Genomic DNA, 21,167 nt, shown 5'->3' with positions numbered 1-21,167 from the left:
TATAGTAAAAACTTAAAAAATCTTCTTTTAAAGAACCCAAAGAGCTAGAGCTTTGATATTTGGCATGAAACATCGTCTAGTGAGTGTCTACCAAGATTGTTCAAATAAAAGCCCTGGGGTCAAAATTGGCCCGGCCCCAGGGGGTCATTGATTTTCCCTATATGCATATAGAAAAAGCTTAAAAAATCTTTTTTAAAGAACCCAAAGAGCTAGAGCTAAGATATTAAGCATGAAACATCTTCTAGTGAGTGTTAACAAAGTTTGTTCAAATAAAAGCCCTGGGGTCAAAATTGGCCTCGCCCCAGGGGGTCATTGATTTTCCCTGTATGCATATAGTAAAAATTTAAAAATCTTCTTTTAAAGAACTCATGGAGCTAGAGCTAAGATATTTAGCATGAAACATGTTCTAATGGTTGTCTACCAAGTTTGTTCAAATAAAAGCCCTGGGGTCAAAATTGCCCCGCCCCAGGGGGTCATTGATTTTCCCTATATGTATATAGTAAAAATTTAAAAATCTTCTTTTAAAGAACCAAAAGAGCTAAAGCTAAGATATTTAGCATGAAACATGTTCTAATGGGTGTCTACCAAGTTTGTTCAAATAAAAGCCCTGGGGTCAAAATGGCCCTGCCCCAGGGGGTCATTGATTTTCCCTATATGTATATAGTAAAAACTTAAAAAATCTTCTTTTAAAGAACTCAAAGAGCTAGAGCTAAGATATTTAGCATGAAACATGTTCTAATGGGTGTCTACCAAGTTTGTTCAAATAAAAGCCCTGGGGTCTAAATTGGCCCCGGCCCCGGGGGGTCATTGATTTTCCCTATATGTATATAGTAAAAACTTAAAAAATCTTCTTTTAAAGAACTCAAAGAGCTAGAGCTAAAATATTAAGCATGAAACATATTCTAGTGAGTGTTTACAAAGTTTGTTCAAATAAAAGCCCTGGGGTCAAAATTGGCCTCGCCCCAAGAGGTCATTGATTTTCCCTGTATGCATATAGTAAAAATTTAAAAATCTTCTTTTAAAGAACTCATGGAGCTAGAGCTAAGATATTTAGCATGAAACATGTTCTAATGGTTGTCTACCAAGTTTGTTCAAATAAAAGCCCTGGGGTCAAAATTGCCCCGCCCCAGGGGGTCATTGATTTTCCCTATATGTATATAGTAAAAACTTAAAAAATCTTCTTTTAAAGAACCAAAAGAGCTAAAGCTAAGATATTTAGCATGAAACATGTTCTAATAGGTGTCTACCAAGTTTGTTCAAATAAGAGCCCTGGGGTCAAAAATGGCTCTGCCCCAGGGGGTCATTGATTTTCCTTATATATGTGTATATCAAAAACTTAAAAAGTATTTTTTGAAAAAACCTAAATAGCTAGAGATAAGATATTAAGCATGAAACATCTTCTAGTGAGTGTCTACAAAGTTTGTTCAAATAAAAGCCCTGGGGTCAAAATTGGCCCTGCCCTGGTGGTCATTGATTTTCCTTATATGTGTATAGGAAAAACTTAAAAAACATCTTTGAAAAAACCCAAATAGCTAGAGTTTAGATATTAAGCATGAAACATGTTCTAGTAAGTGCCTACAAAGTTTGTTCAAATAAAAGCCCTGGGGTCAAAACTGGCCCATCCCAGGGGTGTCATTGTTTTTAACTATATGTGTATAGTAAAAACTTAAAAAATCTTCTTTAAAAAAACACAATGAGCTACAGCTTAGATGTTTAGCATGAAACATCTTCTTATAGGTATCTACCAAGTTTGTTCAAATAAAAGCCCTTGGTTAAAATTGGCCCTGCCGGGTGTAGGGGAGGGCAGATCATTGTTTTTCATTATAAGTGTGTACATCATGAAACGTCTTCTTATAGGTGTCTTCCACGTTTGTTCAAATAAAAGCCCTGGGGTTTAAACTGGCCCCGCTCCGGGGGCCTACATACAGGTGAGCGCCCTTAGGGCCATCATGGCCCTCTTGTTTGTCTGTTACAATCCTTTTTTACAAGTTTTCTTTCTTTTAAAAAGGTGTATGACTAACAAATCCAAATTATATCCTTCTGAATCTTACACAATTATTTTCTTCCCATGAAATACACAACTTTAAAAAATGGCTGCCGCTTACATTTACAAAGCCAGGTCTAATATAAATTAGCTGTAAGTAACAGAAATATGGATGGATGGTTGGACTTTTTCTCCTACAAGAATTGTTTGTTTTTATTATTAAAACAAGCGATCATTCAAATTTTTTTTTTAATAAAATGAATAAATATCACCGTCATTTAACCTTGATTGGCGGACTTATTTCTCAGCTCAAGACTTCTTGTTTTTAATGAGAAATTCCTTCTGAATGGGGCTCTCAATGGGGGAAACAGATTTTAATGTTAATGTTAAAATTATGGAAATTTCGTTTTAACTTGTTTTAAAGCATAAAATAAAAAGAAAGTTTGTCTGTTTGTTGTGTAAGATGTAATTTTATTTCATCTCGTGAACTTTAAAAACAGTATTCTCACGAGTGGCGTAGCCACTCGTGAGAATACTGTTTTTAAAGTTCACGAGATGAAATAAAATTTCATCGTACACACAAACAAACAAATATCCTCTATTTCTTTACTATAACTTAATACATCATTATACATAACTGATTTTTCTTTCATAGTTTAGTCTTCCTTTCTTTGTCCAGTATTTTATTGTCTACTGTGACAGCTCCTGTTGGTATACTTACCACAGATGTATGTAATTCATGCAATATCTGAAACAATGCTTGTTATTGTATTAAACATGCACAAGAATGGTTCAAAAAAATATTTCTTATCAATTGGTATACAATGCAATAATTAACATATCTCTATGAAGTAAAGGGTTAAACAGTCATAGATCTTTTATATTCTTATGTCATTTTTCAGTACATAACCAAATAATATTTTGAAAATTATTGTTTCAATTTTTTACATGAATCAGAATAAGAAATGAATTTATTATTTCAAAATTGATGATGATAATGATTGAAATCATTAAATGTAACAAAACATTTACAATTGTATATGAACAGAAACGTTGTTGGGGTAATACAATAAATTTCTACCTGTCAACAATCCAATCTTGTGCCAGATGAGCTTTATTGATTTATATATTATTTATATATCAGACCCCATTTGTATTTGACCCTAACTTTAGTATTAAAATGTGGTGCCAGTGTATTCAGTTATAATAATATATGAAGCAAAATTCAAATTAATTGATGATATGCACTTTGTTTGAGAACTTTGACTTTGAAAGAATTCTTTTATTTATTTCTGATATAGCATCTAATTTGTTCTGTAGTTACTTGAATTTGCATAGTATATGAATGATCTATAACACTAGAAAACAACAAGCTATTTCTGTTAAGTTTGTTATTGAAGTGTTGATATTCGTATATTTGTGTATATTGTATATTGATAAAAAGCTTATTATTTTACATATGTTTCAGTAACAGAGTCAAAGTTCAAGGCTTCTGCAGTGCCCAAGGGAGCCTTTGATCAATGTCCTGATACAGTCGGTTCACCAGAATTGAATCTAGACAAAGTAACAAGGCGTGGTGACACCACAATATTGTCAGCTGATTCGTTTGCACAAACATCAGACTTTGGCTTCAATGCCAGCTCATTTGTTTTTAGACCACTGAGTCCAGCAAGTGCTGCAGGTTTTCTTTGCCAAACTCAAGATAGTTCCTGTGTCTCATTTCTGGAAACAAATCCAAAAAGGTTGGTTATTTATTTGACAAAATACGTTTTCTTGCTTTAAAAAACACGTCTGTTGAATAAACTAAACTCTTTCTTGAAGAAAGCTGAAGAAAGCTAATTTACTCTTCAGAAGTGATTTTATATATTTTAGTTGAGTTATGAAATTGCATCATTAATTGAAGTATTGATAATTGAATTTGTTTGACATTTTAGATTTGTCCTTGTCCTTATTTCAGTCCAACCATGACTGTAGATAGAAGTAATTGTACAAATATTTGGACACATTTCTAGTAATAACTATAGGAGAGAACAAAGTTTCAAAGTTAAAGATTTAAATGATGTTCCCTCTTGTCTGTTAAATAGGACACATAGGGTCTTCATCAACAAATGGAACTGCACACTCATGTTATGTTGGTTTACCTTAAATTAATATTAAAGAAAAAAATCTGCTGTTATTTTACATTGCTTTATGCCTTATAAACAATTCTTTTAGGAAGAATAAATAGTAGTTTTATAATGTTTAGGTAATGCTTTAAGAGCTTAATATCACCCGAAGGAAGACAAAGTAGTGCTGAATGTTAAGTTACTTGTCATAAAAGTAACATAATGTGATAGAAGTATTTTGATTTTCAAGCAAAATACTAGATCACTTTACTAAAATACTAATGCCTAAAAGCAAGAAAAGCAAAACATAATACAGTAAACTCCGCTTATAACGAACTTACTGGGACATTCAAAACCTGTTTCTTATATCCGGAGTTCCTTGTAAGCATATAGCGAATTAGTTCGTTGTATCAGGAGTTTTTAAAGCGAACAGATTTACATATAACGAACTGATTGTTTACCATTGTCCGCCATTTTTGAAGAGAATTTGATTAAGAAATAGAAATATTAGTCATTTATTTATATTTTAGACACACTACCCGAGAGCGTTCTTTTTGGAACTCGAAAATCATTGCTATTTCAGTTTTAGTTTTACTCCTTATCTCAATTTCACATAAAATATAATATTTTGTTTCTAAACTATTTTCGTTTTCTTTCCGTGATTGAGAATAAACAAGATTTTCGCTTTTTCCTTCCTTGTATATTGAATATCTTCTATTATAATTTAAGGGTGACTTTTACTAATGTAAGATATTGATTTCTTTTCATTTAAATCAAGCGTACTTAGCAGTTTGCAATGGATCATGCATGCAAGCATGCATGATTATGTTGAAAACCGATTATAAATTATTATAATTAATTTATTTGAGCAAAACTATTGAAGAAAATAAATAAATAACCGTTTTATCTTGGTGAAAAGAGCTCACGCTAAAAATATCCAAAATAGAAAACTATACAAATTCATTTGAATAGATGTATTGAAGTACATACAACGATAAACGGTACATTCGCCTGAGTTTTAATCCGTGCGTTTAAATGCGGGATCTATTTACGGATAGCCAATATTTTGGAGTTCGTTATAAAAGTGTAATTTTCTGTACTATTAACTAAATTGGGACTAAGAAATGAGTTCCTTATAAGCGATAATTCCTTATAACCGTGTTCGCTATAACCATATATTTTTATATTAAATAAAGAAGGCCAAAATTCGGGCCAAAATAAATTGTTTCCTATAACCGGAAGTTCGCTATAACCGTGTTCGCTATAAGTGAAGTTTACTGTACAGGTAATTGGCCAATGAGTAGGTTTTTTTTTTGGAAACTATTACAGGACAACAAAAATTTAAAAGCTTTTGAGAAATAAAAATAAAAGCATTTTGGGGGCATATTAAATGGACCTTTTAGGAAGAGATTAGTATCTTTTACTTTAAATTGTACAAAATGTAAATGTTTTAACTCTGAAGGAGCTCCACACCAAAGAAAAACAAGAAAAAAGAGCTGCCTGCTGAGGAAAGTATCAATACAACAGTACAGAACCAAAAAGATATGAACCTGACTCAAGGTAATTAGCTGATGGCTATTTGTTACATTTTTTCTTTGCTCTGAGACAAAATAAAGTAGTTTCTGCTAGTCTGTGAATGGGTCTAAGGTCCTTTGAATTACGATGATTAGCTCCATAGTGTTTTATTAGTGAATATAGTTTTATTTTTGTTCAGTTTTAAGTATTAAAAAGGGGGAAAAGTTTAAATAGTATATTGGAAAATGCTTTGATTCATTATAAAGCACCATATTAAAAATCATGTTTTGAGTCATTGTCAATTTTGTTAACAACTTAAATTTAACCATTGTGGATAAAGATACTTTTTGGCTTTATGAATGGAGCCCTATTCTAGCTGCAAAACTGTGTGGGGGAAAAAACAATGAAATAGGTGGGGTTTTCTTATATGGAAACAATTCTTTTTGTCTTATATTATTTGTATGTTTAATAAGGGGATGCATTAAAAATGAAATGCCAAGTCTTTAGCCTTTTTATGGATGGTTCCTTTCAGGGTTTTTCTTTTTTTATATGCCCAAAAGGGCATATTATGTTATACCCCCTGGCGTCTGTCTGTCTGTCCGTGTGTCTGTTAGCAATTTGGTTTCCGGAGCATAACTTAAGTTCCATTTGGCCCACAATATTCCAACTTCATAGGATGATTGTTCATATTGGGCAAAATACCCCTAATGATTTTTAGGTCAAAGGTCAAGGTCACAATTACCTGAAAACCAAAAACAGTTTAAGGAGCATAATGTAAGTTCCATTTGGCCAACTATATTCAAACTTCATAGGATGATTGTCCATATTTGGTAGAAGACACCTATTGATTTTGGGGTCACAAGGTCAAAGGTCAGAGTCACTTTTAAACAGTTTCTAGAGCATTACTTAAGTTCCATTTTGCTCACGATATTCAAATTTCATAGTATGATTGTGCATATTGGATAGAAGACCCTTTTTGATTATTGGGTCACAAGGTCAAAGGTCAAGGTTACTATTACCTGAAAATTGAAAGCAGTTTCTGGAGCAAAACTAAAGTTCCATTTGGCCCACACTATTCAAACTTCTTAGCATGATTGTCCATATTAGGTAGAAGACCCCTATTGATTTTGGGGTCACAATGTCAAAGGTTAAGGTCATTATTGATAACTTAAGTATTAATCAACCTACAGCTGTAAAAAATTTTTTAGGATGAACAGCTAATTCCCATGTCTTACAAATGCTTCATCCTAACTAAAAAAACACTTTGGGCATATAATGCTCCGCCTAGCGGTGCTCTTGTTAAATAATTATGTTTCATATGGTTGAAAGGTTGATGTATTATTCAATTTATTTCCCTAGATGAAACTAAAATAAATACTACTGTGATGGAACAAAGTGAAAAGAAAGATATTGAATCACCAGTAGCAACAAATAGAAGTGTTCGCCGTTCAAGGCGCTCTGTTGCATTTGTTGACATTGAGGAGAAAGATAAAATTGAGCCATCTGAAAGTGTAGCATGTGAAAAGCCAAGACGTTCCACTAGAAATAGGTCAGCAGCATCATTGAATCCAGAGTCTGATGCAAAAGAAATGACACCAAAGAGTGGAAGAAAAAGTCGTAGATCTGTTGTTTCTCCAAAGAGAACATCATCTGATAGTGGTATAGATCTAAAAATACCATCAAAAGAAAATACTCCTACAAACAAGAAGAAGCAAAAGTCAAGAAACAAATCATTTGGGGGATTCAGGTAAATTATTTAGAATTAATCACATATATTATAAAGCATACTAAATATCAGGAGCCTTGTCAGTTAAGCAGTTAAATGGTCAAATAATCATTTGCCCTTAAAGCTAAACAGTTGTAGATTGAAATACATTAGATTTGTAACAAAAATACATATTGGATGGTAACCGCCTCCGTGGTCGAGGGGTTAGAGTCGATGACTTCTAATCCAGTTACCTCTCTGGAGTGGGTTCGATCCCCGGGAGATGCTTTGGTAGTTTAGCGCGGAGAAAGGTAGTCTAGTACTGGTGTAACTCTCCAGGAACGATGGTTAGGAAACTACCCGCCTATATGACTGAAATACTGTTGAAAAAGGCGTAAAATGAAACAAACAAACAAACAAACATATTGGATGAATTTGATTCCTGTTGAAACTTGCAATAATGGCCTCTGTTGATGAGTGGTTACATTTACCTTCATAAATCACTTACCCCCGATGCTGTAGGATTGAATCCTGCCAGGGACTTTGAATTCATGTGAGGATTTCATTCTGCTAACTTAAAGAAGGCCATTTGTTCTAAGCAGGTGCCAGCTTATGCCTGAAATGCACTTATGGTCTACCTCCATCAGTAAACTGCAAATTCACAAAAAGACCTTATAGTATTGTGTCAAGGTAACTGAAAATCCAATTGTGAACAAAAATAAAACAAACATCAGAAAATCAATATTGTCAGTAATATTAACTTTTAAACTGAATTTGTTGTCTATCACATGCAGATAATTTATTCCTTTTCATGTATTTTTTTTGTCTTGTAGACAAAATTAGTCATCATTTACTATTATTTACATCATATTTTGATATTAATAGATTACCAGATGCTGAATCTGTAGTTTTGTCAGCCAAACGTAATCCACGCAGAAAAACATTGATGCCAAAAAGTCCGGAAGAGTGGTATGTGCACTCTTTAATTAAATTGATCAGGGGTACTGAGTTTAAAGTTTTTGCTTTTGTTAGCTGACAGTTTCATTAAATAGAAAAGTAATATACTTGTATACTGTCCTTGTTGAATAAGAATTTTTCATACACATTTTTATGTCTTCTTACTTATAGCATGTAATGTAATTTTACATTTTTTCTATCTATATACATGAATTGTTGACATGTATCTTTACATTTTATGTTGAAACAATAAAATTAATCTATCCATTAAAAAAAAAAAACTTATTTATTTGGATCCATTGATTTTTGTATAATTTTAGATTTTTCTTATAAAATTATGTTCTTTAACAATATGAATTGTAAGAAAAGTTTTCATCATTGTCCTCTTGTCATGTTGAATGTACAAAAATGTAAAGCTTGGACAAGGGTTAATACAAATTTGATTTTTAAAGATAAGTAGCAATTAACATAACAATAAGGAAAAGATTTCAAACTTAGATAATAATCATGTGAAAATGACAGGAAATTAGTTTTTGATTAAGAAATTAAAATGATAATACACGAGGAAAGTCATTTAATTTTTAAATTGCCAACATCCTTACCTGATTTACAAATATGTGCTAATTGTTGTCCATTTGTATCAATTAATTGATTAATTTACAAAGCTGATATAATAATATGTCTTGTATTTGTTAAATCTGTGAAGATGATTTATATATAAAATGAAATTTGTTACAAAAATATCATTCTGTAATAAGTTCAAAAGTAACCTGCATGTTAACAGCAATTCTTTGATCTTAAAAAATACTGATTTACAATTTCTTTCTTTATATTAAATCAAGGCAGTTATTATCCTTCTTTTGAACAAGTATTTATTTTAGAACTTTTAAAAATTTGCATATTTTATCAAAAATGGCTTGTAACTTAGGAAGTTATAAGATTAACAAAATTATTGGTTATGTTATTAGGATTGAAGTTCTAAGTAACAGCCCAATGGTGGAAATGACGAGGAGAAAACACAGATTTGGTAAGATTTTACTTTGCTTAAAACTTATTATCCAGTAAATCAATGATTAAATTATGTTTTTTATTATAACAACAAAGCATGTTTTGTTTTCTTTCAAAGAGAAAATAAAGAGTATACAATATATTAATTACAAAAAGACATTTTTCTTTCTGTCTTTTGATTTTGGTGTAGTTGGATAAAAATGAAAGATAATGAAAACTCTAAATTTAAAGTTATTGCACATTAGCTTATACATGTACTGTTTATCTTTATTTATTTTAAAGGAAACACATCTCTGCCAACTCTAAACTTTGATGATGTTGACTTAGATGAATCAGTCGTTTCTATGGAAACTGAAAATGCAGAAGTGAAAGTTTCAGATGAACAAGCAATTAGTACACATTCTGTTTCTATGGGGGAGAATGAAGTTTTTTCTATGGATATATTGAATGAATCTAACAAAGAAAATGATCCTCATCCAGATGTTTTGGCTAAAACAAGTATGTGTCTGACATTTATTTCATTGAATGAAATATAATTATGATATCATGTTCACATGTTTTTTTATTGTTCCAATATTTTACAGACTAATAATTTAACAATTAATGTAACTAACATTCTTATTCTTATATTTAAATATGTGGCAGAGAAAAATGCATAACAGATCAAGTTTGTCATGACATTGTTGGTAACATCATATAAATTGGCATCATTTGTCACTAGTTATGGTAATGTCTGAATTGTTTCATGAAAAAGAAAAACAACATAGAATTAGAAGCAAAATAAAACAGTTTTATTTTTGTAAATATGGACTACTAATATATTACTTTAAAGAGAAAGTTTAAAAAATGTTTTCAAGAGTATTGCTTTAATTATAAATTGTACTAAATAACATTCTTTGATTTTAGATGAGCAGACAGTTGTCCAAGTTGGTGAAGTAAGCAGCACACAGGATGGGCCACTAAGTGAAGGTTTGTACTGGATTATTCATTTTCATGCTCACTGAAAGTTTTTCAGACATTTTTGGTTGTCCTTCATTTGCCATTTGACTATCTTTCCCTGTTAGCATCATTTATTGGCTTGAAATGGGTTGCAAGATGATTAAAGATCCTGTAACACAAACTTTTATGGTTTTAAATCATAAAAAAATGATGCTTAAATTAAGATTTATCAGTATTGTAGGTTCTAAATGCATTATTTATAAAGATATTACTGATTTGAACATTTCATGTAAATAAAGGGAGATAATTAGAAATTTATTTTCTATAAAGTTTAAGTCAAATTTTACAATAAGAATGAATGAATATATTTTAATGATTACATATAATATGCACAAATATTTGCAGTACATATTTGACATATTTTTTAATGTTTGAAAATTGTTTTATTTGCATAATTATGTACATGTATGTTATTTCACTTTGTGTGGTTAACCACTTTGATCATAACATTCAGGATATTTAAGATCAAGGTCATTTAGACTAAAAATAGATTTTTCTCTATTTTTAATGATATTGCGATATTAATATGTGAAACATTTCTTGATTATTTCATTTAAAAAATATAAATAGTATAGCATATGTTCAATGATAAATCAGACTTTAATGTATTTTTGTCCTGGAATTAATGTTTTAAACTTGGTGTATGCATGATTACAGATAGTAGCAGTGACTCGGAGCAAGATGTCTCATATTTTCGCAAGCTATTATGTACAGAGACTAATAGATTGAATGGACTTAGTGATCATTGGAATATTATAAATGAAGATCCAGATCTTACTGAAGATAGTAAGTTTGAGTTTATGTGTGGGGGATTGGGTGTGTGTTTTCAGAACTGCATGAATTTACTCTGCTTTATAATCTGCATGTTTAAGAATGTATATGTAGTTATATCTTACAGCATATTGTGCTTAATCAGCTTTGTCTATCAAGCAAACTTTTGCTTTAAACAACTTCTTTACAAGAGTCACTTGTCTAAGTGCAACAAAACTATACAGTATTGATCCTTGATTGGTTCTCAACAAAAAAAAATCATTCATGTTTGCTGAACAAGTTAGTCAAAAGATTAAAAAACAGAACACCTTTTAATTACAATTTTTGCTTAAAAATTTGTAGATTTTGTCACATGACCAAGACAACAGGCAAAACTTTTGAAATAAGTTTAATATTTGACTTTATAAACAAATTAACTATGATGTTTGACAGGTGAGCAATTCAGGGCCCTCAAGGCTCTTTGTATTAAAGATTTAACCACAAACAAAACTTGCTTACAGGAAAGTACCAGGTCATACTCTGAATAAAAAGATGAAGACTTGTCTGCCTTTTGTTGTTTACATAAGCAAATGCTACTGCTTTAATATAAGAAAAATATTGAGATATGTTTTTACAAAGACAATAATTTGAGTATTGATCTATTTCTGTTAACTAAGTTTTATGCAGTTGTATGTGTGTATTTCAGTTCATGGTCAGATTCGAACAACAGTTGGTCAGGCCATGTTATTGATGGATCAGAGATTTAAACAGTTCTCTGGTCTAATAGACAACTGTGAGTTTAAACTCGGAGAGAAAGAAACCACATGTATGGACCTTAAGGGATTCTGGGAAATGATCTATTACCAGGTATGTGTAAAGCATTTTAACCATCTATCTTTTGGCATTTTCCCAAAAAAATTATATGTTGTTCTGATTCTACTATAACAATTCTCATAGAAAAAATATTTTTTTCATGAATTAGTTAGGAAAATTATATTGTATCTTGCATTTGCTTGGAAACCAAATTTTCATGGAATAGCACATGCACTGCCGTGCCGGCAAAATCTGACTTTTACTTGTCTGTTTTTATGTTATACATTTTTTAAGTTGTCCGTATGATATTTTGCATAGTTAATCCTTGAAAATGTTCACTTGTCCATACAGGCTTTGGGACAACCTGGGCAATACGGAACAATTGGTTTTGCTTGCCCTGTGCAGGGGTGTGAAAAAAAGCTTCAACAGAGAGTGGTATCAACCACCAGAAATGTGAATTGCAAAGTATTTTCTGACTGCTGTAGTTGATGCTGGTCAATTTTATTTTATTTTTACAAAATACACAATGTTTAGATAAACAATTGTATCTATAGTCATGTATATAACTATACAAATTGTGTTCTTACAGGTTGAGGATGTGGATAACAAATTTGCAGACCTTAAAAAACTGAAGGAGAATAACTGGGTAGATGATAAACCTAAAGCAGTTGTGAAGAAAGTCAAGGTATTAAACATATGCTGTACCTAAATCATATGTTTTTGTTTAGTTTCAGATGCTGGTTTTGTGTATGATTTTTATATGTGCTTATTCTCTCATTTTGAACATATTGTTGTCCTTTTGAGGGTGTGTTTGTTTTTTCCTTATCTTTATTTAAGATAAATTTTAAGGAATGCAATATTAATTTTGTCAGTATGTTAGTATTTGGCATTAATTTAAAGTTGATTTTGTTTGCTATTTTTCTTATGCAGAAAAAGGTTTCAAAACCTATTGTTAGTAAGCCAGCAGTGAAGTCAAAGTTTGCAGCCTTCCGTGCTCAGATGTTAAAAAAGAGTGTTAGCTCTCCAGTTGCTTCAAAGACAGAAGAAGAAAAAGTGTTTGAAGTGCCAGGGTTCTTTAAAGTAGCTTCCCCTGTTAGGTCACCAGCATTTCATTGTGAAGGTAAGTTGCAGAGCTCTTTTAAAACTGAAATAAATATATAATTTGGCTGTAGTTCTGAAATTATTGGCTAGGCATAACATAAATAGAGGATATTGAATGAGTGTTAGTTCAATACTGAATAAATTAAACAAGTTGAATACAACTTGTTAAATTGTAACTCGTGAGGCATTACTGATATTATTCAAGCGAGTCAAAAAATCAGTTGATGAACTTACATGAGTTTAATATTCTATTTATCACATTCCAAATTTAAAGATTGTTTAAAGTGATAGTCATTTTTCATTGATGCGTCTACAGTATAACGCTAACATTTAGCGCATCTTTACGCTTTGTTTGTATAACGCAAATGATGTCACATCAAAATATATGCAAAGGTGTAAGATGAACTATCATATTCTATGAGTGTTTTTTTTTTCTTGTTAGTAAAAAAAAAATAGCAATAGCTATAAATGAACAATTCATCTCTGTAATTCACAGTTACTTTACTGATTGCCTTTCGTTTATTAAGGTGGTACCCCAAAGAAAAGTACACCTGCAGTCAATAGTGCAGAGGGGAAGACATCTAAAGATACTCTTGCTGCACCAAGCAGTGTTGACATATTTACAAATAGAACTCCCTCTAGAAAGAGTTATGTTCCTGCAGTACCTAGTCCACTGTTAAAGGACACCACTCCACTGCCAAGGCCTATGAGGACTTGTACTCAGAAGACACCTATTCCTAAACGTTTAATAGATGAAGTAGACAATGAACATCAGTTGGTCCCAGAGAGTGACAATAAGCGTGTCAAAAGAACACCTGCTAGGTAACAGCATTTATTTCTTTATAGTATTGCATATTCAATATTTTTTTTAATTGGCTATCCAAAGTCTTTATATTATTTAAATGTTAATATGAGTTCTTTTTAAGCCCTTAGATATGCCCTTTCTTGTATGTTACATTGTCTAGCAGGAATCTGATAAAACTGAAATAAGGGAGCATCCATGTCGTCTGAATACATTTCAAGATTTTTACATATAGATAAATTTTTGATTGTGATATTTTTTTATGCCCCCACAATGTGGGAGCATATAGAGTTGCACTTGTCCGTCCGTCAGTCCGTCCCGAAATCTTGTGAACGCAACTCCTCTTAAACCGGTTGGCAGATTTTGCTTAAACTTACAGGGATGAACAACCTTTAGGTGTAGATGGTAGTAAAGGAAAGGAATTTTTGCTGCGACCAAAACGTTTTAACAGAATTATTGGCCCTTTTGTTTATTTTTTCACTATTACTATGGTAGAAATTTTGTTCGAAATGCAAACTCTCTTAAAACTGTTTGGCAGGATTTGGCTAAACTTCCAGGGATGAACAACCTTAATGGTGTAGATGGTAGTAAAGAAGGAAAATTTTTGCTGCAACCAAATTTACAGAATATTATGGCCCTTTTTTATTTTTTCATTCTATACTACGTAGAATTTTGTGAACGCAACTCCTCTTAAAGCGAATGGCAGGATTTTGCTTTAACTTCCAGGGATTAACAACCTTAATGTGTAGATGGTAGTAAAGGAAGGAATTTTTTTGCTGCGGACCCAAAAATTAACAGAATTATGGGCCTTTGTTGATTTTTAGTTTTCAACTTGTGTCACATGTAGTGTCCAAAAAATATTTGACACGATTCATAAGATGACAGAACAGTGGGCGTGTGGGAGGCATCCGTGTCCTTATGGAACATTATCTAGTTTCCATCTGCTTCATGAAGATGTGACCTAAATTGATGAACAAGTTTTTTCATCAGATTCTTCTTCCTCTAACCTCTCATAACCCCGGGTTTCTGAGACAGAAGCATTCAAATAATATTTTACAAATTGTTATTTCATTTTCAGAAGAAGCCTCCGTACAAGAAAGTCTGTAAACTTTGCTGACGAGGTGAATGTAGGTCTAGTGTCTTCACCGTCAGGAGAAGGCTCCGATGATGATTTTGCTCGTCTCTTACAACCATTGTCAGATAAACCGGTGAATGATCAAGATGGGGATGTTTTGAATGATTCTTTATCGAAATATCTTCAACCACTTAGTGCTCTAGAAAAAGGTATGTTACTTTTTTTTATATGTGAATCTTTGCATAAAACCACATGTTGTTCCGGCTCGAAAAAAAAAAAGGGTTAAATATGTTGAAATAAGATTTTGAACAAACTATTAGCAGGTGGTTTTAAGATATTAATTTTTTTTTTTGTTGGGCATTTATTTTTTGGTTTTTTCCAATTTAAGGTTTTGTTGTCTTTCGTAAAAAATCTTATATTAAATTTTCAATTTCATTCATTTAGAAGACACTGCAAAAACCAGAAACTACGCACAAAGAATAGAGGTAGAAGGGCCCAGTTCTAAAAAGGTTGTAGGTGTTCTACTGAGAACGTAGACCACGCGTCAACTAGTTACCTTGTTTCACCACAGTACAAGCTGTTCATCTGTTACTCTGTACACACCAACAATAAGGGGACTCCTGGTAATTGAATAATCCATTTATATACTTTTTGTCCAAATCCTGTTATGAAAATTAATTTCCTTGTTTTTTATTTTTTTTTGTGATGTAACTGTACAGCTATCTTTAAAAGGCGTCAATTTTTAACCTTGGCCCTGTGGATTAAAAACTAAAAGCTGAAAAAATTAAAATATTTTAACGCCCTCGGGTTGGGTAACATAAAAAAATAAATTTTATAACTTCGAAAAGGGTGTCAGTCTTTTTAAAAAAGTTAACGGGGTTTTTAATTTTATAAGATATAGGGACTTACCCTGTTATTTGAATTTTTTTCCCAATTTTTCCCTTTTTTAAATTTAAAAAATTTAAAAATTTTTATTTTGGGGATCTTTTAAAGGGAATTAAAGGGTTTAAAAACAGGGGAGGGGCCGGAAGTGAAATCGGGCCGCCAAAATGAAAAATTTGGCCCGAGGGCTTCAGCCCGAGGGCCATTATTCATTCAGGGCCGATTATCACCTTCCGGTCCTACTCTGACGTGTATTAATGTCTTTAATACACTTGGTAGATCTAATAGTAGCAATTTTTAAAAAAGAAAAAAAAACAACAACAAACAAATAGAAATCTACTTTGAAGTCTTTGGTTGAAATTCTTTTTGTTCTGTACGGAGATGTTACTGTTTGTGTTGTTCAAAGAAGCAAGTTTTATTTTCATTTTTTTTTCGGATTGAAATTTGTCGGTATCATTTCTTCAAATTTCAACAGTTAACAAAAATTGTTTGTACTTAATACGATGATGTGTCAGTCTACTTTCACTTTTACAGTTAACTGTTTCATGACGTAAAAAATGACGTCATTGTTTCGTTTTTTGTGCACGTGTCACATGTTCTGCGGGCCTGATAAGCTAGTTCTCGGCCCCGGGCCGCAAACTCAAATAGGTCACGTGGACACCAATCAGTTGAAATCATAGGCAATTTTGTTACTATATATAGTAACAAGTGTATTAAGAATAATTTACTTAATTGTTAAGAGAAGAAAAGGTGAATGAGGAAAATTTATTATGACTTTCAGTGAAACAAAAAAGAGTGACAAGAAGGTCTGTGCAGAATGACGATGTTTTTAACATAGAGAATATTGATAATGAAGAAAATATTCCCCCACCCTCGTTCAGGTCCCCAGTAAGTTTAGATTTGTAACTTGTATATACAACTAAGTATCTGATTTAAGCTTTGCATCTATAAAGATGTTTGTAATTTTGTGGTGAATACCAGTGTAAAAAGGATAAAATTAATATATCTAAAACTTGTTAAAGGATCATATGTGTGTCATTCAACATTTCCATTATTTGTACATGGAGCTTTTACCCAGTCTGTTTTTTTTTGTTTTTTTTTTTAGCTCACCTGTCACAATGTGACAGGGTGAGCTTTTGTGATCGCTTTTCGTCCGGCGTCCGTCCGTCCGTCGTCCGTAAACTTTTACTTTAAACGACATCTCCTCATAAACCGCTGAGCCAATTTCATCCAAACTTCACAGGAATGTTCCTTTGGTGGTCACCTTTAAAAATTGTTCAAAGAATTTTATTCCATGCAGAACTCTGGTTGCCATGGCAACCGAAAGAAAAAACTTTAAATATCTTCTTTTAAAAAACCAAAAGAGCTAGAGCTTAGATATTTGGCATGAAACATCTTCTAGTGAGTGTCTACCAAGTTTGTTCAAATAAAAGCCCTGGGGTCAAATTTGGCCCCGCCCCCGGGGGTCATTGATTTTCCCTATATGCATATTAGTAAAAACTTGAAAAATCTTCTTTTAAAGAACCCAAAGAGCTAGAGCTAAGATATTTAGCATGAACATGTTCTAATAAGTGTCTACCAAGTTTGTTCAAATAAAAGCCCTGGGGTCAAAATTGGGCCCCCGCCCGGGGGGTCTTTGATTTTCCCTATATGCATATAGTAAAACTTAAAAAATCTTCTTTTAAAGAACCCAAAAGAGCTAGAGCTAAGATATTTAGCATGAAACATGTTCTAATGGGTCTACCAAGTTTTTTCAAATAAAAGCCCTGGGTGTCAAAATTGGCCCCCACCCCGGCGGGGTCATTGATTTTACCTATATGAATATAGTAAAAACTTAAAAAATCTTTCTTTTAAAGAACCAAAAGAGTTAGAGCTAGATATTTAGCATGAAACATGTTCTAATAAGTGTCTACCAAGTTTGTTCAAATAAAAAGCCCTGGGGTCAAAATTGGCCCCGCCCGGGGGTCATTGATTTTTCCCTATATGCATATAGTAAAAACTTAAAAAAATCTTCTTTTAAAGAACTCAAAGAGCTATGGCTAAGATATTTAGCATCAAACATGTTCTAATGGGTGTCTACCAAGTTTTGTTCAAATAAAAAGCCCTGGGGTCATTGATTTTCCTTATATGTGTATAGCAAAAACTTAAAAAATCTTTTTTTAAAGAACTCAAAGAGCTATGGCTAAGATATTGAGCATCAAACATGTTCTAATAGGTGTCTACCAAGTTTGTTCAATTAAAAGCCCTGGGGTCAAAATTGGCCCCGCCCGGGGGTCATTGATTTTCTTTATATGTGTATAGCAAAAACTTAAAATCTTCTTTGAAAAAACCCAAATAGCTAGAGTTTAGGTATTAAGCATGAAACATCTTCTAGTAAGTGTCTTCAAAGTTTGTTCAAATAAAAGCCCTGGGGTCAAAACTGGCCTGCCCCAAGGCTTGTCATTGTTTTTAACTATATGTGTATAGTAAAAACTTATAAAAAAAATCTTCTTTTAAAAAAAGCCCAATGAGCTAGAGCTTAGATGTTTTAGCATGAAACATCTTCTTATGGGTGTCTACCAAGTTTGTGCAAATAAAAGCCCTTGGGTTAAATTGGCCCTGCAATGTTGGGGGGGGGGGGTGTGGGGTGGCCTATATACAGGTGAGCGATCTCAGGGCCATCATGGCCCTCTTGTTTTCTAAACATATTATACTGTCATCCTGATGGAAGTTTGATAGAACCGAACCTGTTAGAAAATAAATAACCTAAACCAGCTCTGTCGTTGACGTTTTTTGTACTTTTCTATTTTCTTCTTATTTGGATATTTTACTGTTGCTGACAAGTTTTGTTCAGGGTGTTTACGAAATTAATATAACTTTTTTTTATTTACATTGAAATATCAAAAGATGTATGACATGTTAACTCAACACATTCATAATAAGTTTATTTTATAATTTCAGAGACCGAGTCTGTTAGGTACTCCACCGGATCTAAAACATCGTAGCACTAGTCATGTATCTTATAATGTGCCAACTGGAACTCTTATTTCATTCACACCATGAACATCGAGCATAAATGATCAGATGAAGATCTTATAAAATCATACTAAGAGTAAGCCATTCAACACCATGTCATTTATTGCATATATTGACTGGCTAAGAATGCATTGTAACTTGACAGGAAGATAAAGATTATCAAGACAAAGCCACCATTGGTTTTGATGTAAAGTGCATTTCATACATTTGTGTCAAGAAAAGTTGACCTTACAAGATTGCTTCACCCACAGCATTATAACTGTGTAGTGTGTTACTTTACGCCAACCTACATTACTGAAAGTATTTAATATAGTGTTTAAAACAGACTTTACTGTCATTGTGCTTGGAATTTTCTTGTCTAACTCAAAGAATATTCTTATTGATGGCAATATATGAAAACAGCTGTTGTGTGTCCCTGAAAACATTTTAATATTTGTGTGCTATATGAGATAGAGTATTTTTCCAAAGATGCTAACTTTATCACGGAAGAAATAAATGGAGGTTTCATCGCTTGATTGTATCATAAACTTATGTATTAAATTTGTAAATAGAGGTTTTATCCGAGTAATGTATCATAGAAAACAATAAGTTTGCTCATTATTGTAAAAGATTATATAGTCGAGAGCTTGGTTTTAGATTATATATAGTTTCAACACTTCAACAGTGATACTATAAACTAAAGTATTAAAAAATGAATATTCATACATGAATTACAATGTTTTGAAGTTAGTAAGTTTAAAGAATGGGAAAAAAATGGAAAAAAAAAAGTTTAAAGAATGCAAGAAGAAAAATAAAAAAATAAAAATACTGGTTTGGTAAGCTAGGTAAATGTATTTAAGTTTGTACTTTATCAAACTTATTTAACCATTAAATTGATTTGGTACTAACTACTCACTGATAATTGGCAAGAATTCAGGACTGTCATGTTTGTTAATTTTCTAATTTATTGTTTAAGAGAGAAAAATGGAACTACATGTATATTGTATAAATTATTATAAGGAGAGCAGTCCTGCTCGCCCATTGACTGCAATTAAGTTTTTTTATTAATGATAATGTGCAGTAAAATATGTTTTTCAAACTTAAGAGTTTAACTTCAGACTTGATTCATTTATTACTTACCAGACTCTTGTTTTCCTATATTCAAAATACACATGTAATGCTGTATTATCTTTAGATTTAAAAGATATGTGTAAATATTGTTACTTGTTACTTTTTCTTAATTACATACAAGATTTCCTTTAATCTTAAATATTTACTTATCTTTCACTTGTCATATTGCAATGTTCATAACAATGAAAAAAAATATTTTAAAATTTTTCTTCATGCACTTAAATGTAAAAATTTTCTTTCTTTTCTTAACTAAATCTTTTTCTTTCTTTTTTCATTCAAACTTGGAAATTTCTGTTAATAATTCATTATTTTATTCAAGGATGTACATTACTTGCATGTTATGATTTTTCTTAATATTGAAAAATGCAATAAATCTATTTCAGTGGATTTTTTCTCTTGTAATATACTTACAGTATAAAATAATTTTTGTGTGCTTTCTCCAGATAATTATTTTTCATAATATCATATGTTTGATTATTTGTTCATCCTGTTCTCTTTTTCTTATATTCTCTAAAAGTTTCTTGCTATCTGTAACTGAATTTTCTAAAATCTTCATTAATTCTCTTTATTGTGTTTTTTTGTATGAGTTGATACAAACATGTGTTTGAATTCTTCATATCTATGTAACATTCTTTATAATCTGTTTACAAATAAAATTGTTTCAATTTGTACCCTGGTGTGTGTGTATGTTTTTTTTTTTGTTTTGTTTTTTTTGCTTGCTTGCTTGCTTGCTTGATTTTTTAATATAATAAATATTGTAAATGAGAAAAATATAAGCTAACAGGTGTAAGATTTTAAGCCCTATACTGTTAGAATGGTCTAAATGATTCTATAATTCATCAGAATAACAATTCTATTTTTCTAACACGACCTGCATTTTTTCCTACTCGTCATAAGACAGACAGTCTGTAATATGCAATAAAATTGTTTATTGCAAATAAAGTTGTTCAAATGCACAGCTTTATATCGCTCGGGCTATGACCTCATGATATTATTCCTCACATCTGAACTCCAAACAGTATATTTAGCAATAAAAACACTGATATATTTCGATTCTAACACAACAATAAAAATGATGCCATACCTGATACGAAGCTAAATTGTGTCACGTTATTTTTAATGTGTAGCAATTTTAATGGTTATGTCACATGTCTAAAAATCTAAAACCAGATCGCCAAGTGATTGCACATTTCGGTGGTCCTATGTTCAATAGGGAGAAATGTAGGTCATCTTAGAATTCTTAAATTAAACATTATCAATTGATCAGCTGTTCAACTGGTCAACATGAGACTTATAATCTTGTAAGTTGTTGATTGCCCGGTTATATTACATCCTAGGGTTTTCAG

The 21,167-nt window shown here is 31.8% G+C and overlaps 1 protein-coding gene and 1 long non-coding RNA gene across 2 annotated transcripts in view; both read left to right on the top strand.

The window, feature by feature from the left end:
* The window catches only part of LOC132750818 (disks large-associated protein 5-like), a gene marked incomplete at its 3' end in the record, with an annotated part of 29,975 nt that extends 15,014 nt beyond the window's left edge, over positions 1 to 14,961 (top strand). The window contains 13 exon segments of the mRNA XM_060740862.1: positions 3,453 to 3,726; positions 5,552 to 5,649; positions 6,964 to 7,351; positions 8,195 to 8,278; positions 9,235 to 9,293; positions 9,557 to 9,772; positions 10,181 to 10,243; positions 10,931 to 11,059; positions 11,730 to 11,890; positions 12,426 to 12,521; positions 12,767 to 12,956; positions 13,465 to 13,759; positions 14,818 to 14,961. Of these exon segments, the coding sequence (XP_060596845.1) occupies positions 3,453 to 3,726; positions 5,552 to 5,649; positions 6,964 to 7,351; positions 8,195 to 8,278; positions 9,235 to 9,293; positions 9,557 to 9,772; positions 10,181 to 10,243; positions 10,931 to 11,059; positions 11,730 to 11,890; positions 12,426 to 12,521; positions 12,767 to 12,956; positions 13,465 to 13,759; positions 14,818 to 14,961 (2,197 nt within the window).
* A 1,495-nt stretch (positions 14,962 to 16,456) lies between these two features.
* LOC132750809 (uncharacterized) lies at positions 16,457 to 20,492 on the top strand. Its single transcript, XR_009628603.1, has 2 exons — positions 16,457 to 16,584; positions 18,637 to 20,492. It is a non-coding gene; the product is annotated as an uncharacterized LOC132750809 (long non-coding RNA).
* Positions 20,493 to 21,167: the final 675 nt, after the last annotated feature.

Source organism: Ruditapes philippinarum, unplaced genomic scaffold (assembly GCF_026571515.1).
Source record: "Ruditapes philippinarum isolate M1 unplaced genomic scaffold, ASM2657151v2 ctg5282_1_1_1_1, whole genome shotgun sequence".
Classification (NCBI taxonomy): Eukaryota; Metazoa; Mollusca; class Bivalvia; order Venerida; family Veneridae; genus Ruditapes; species Ruditapes philippinarum.
The sequence above is the reverse complement of the archived record's forward strand: the minus strand, read 5'-3'. Positions and strand labels throughout refer to the sequence as shown.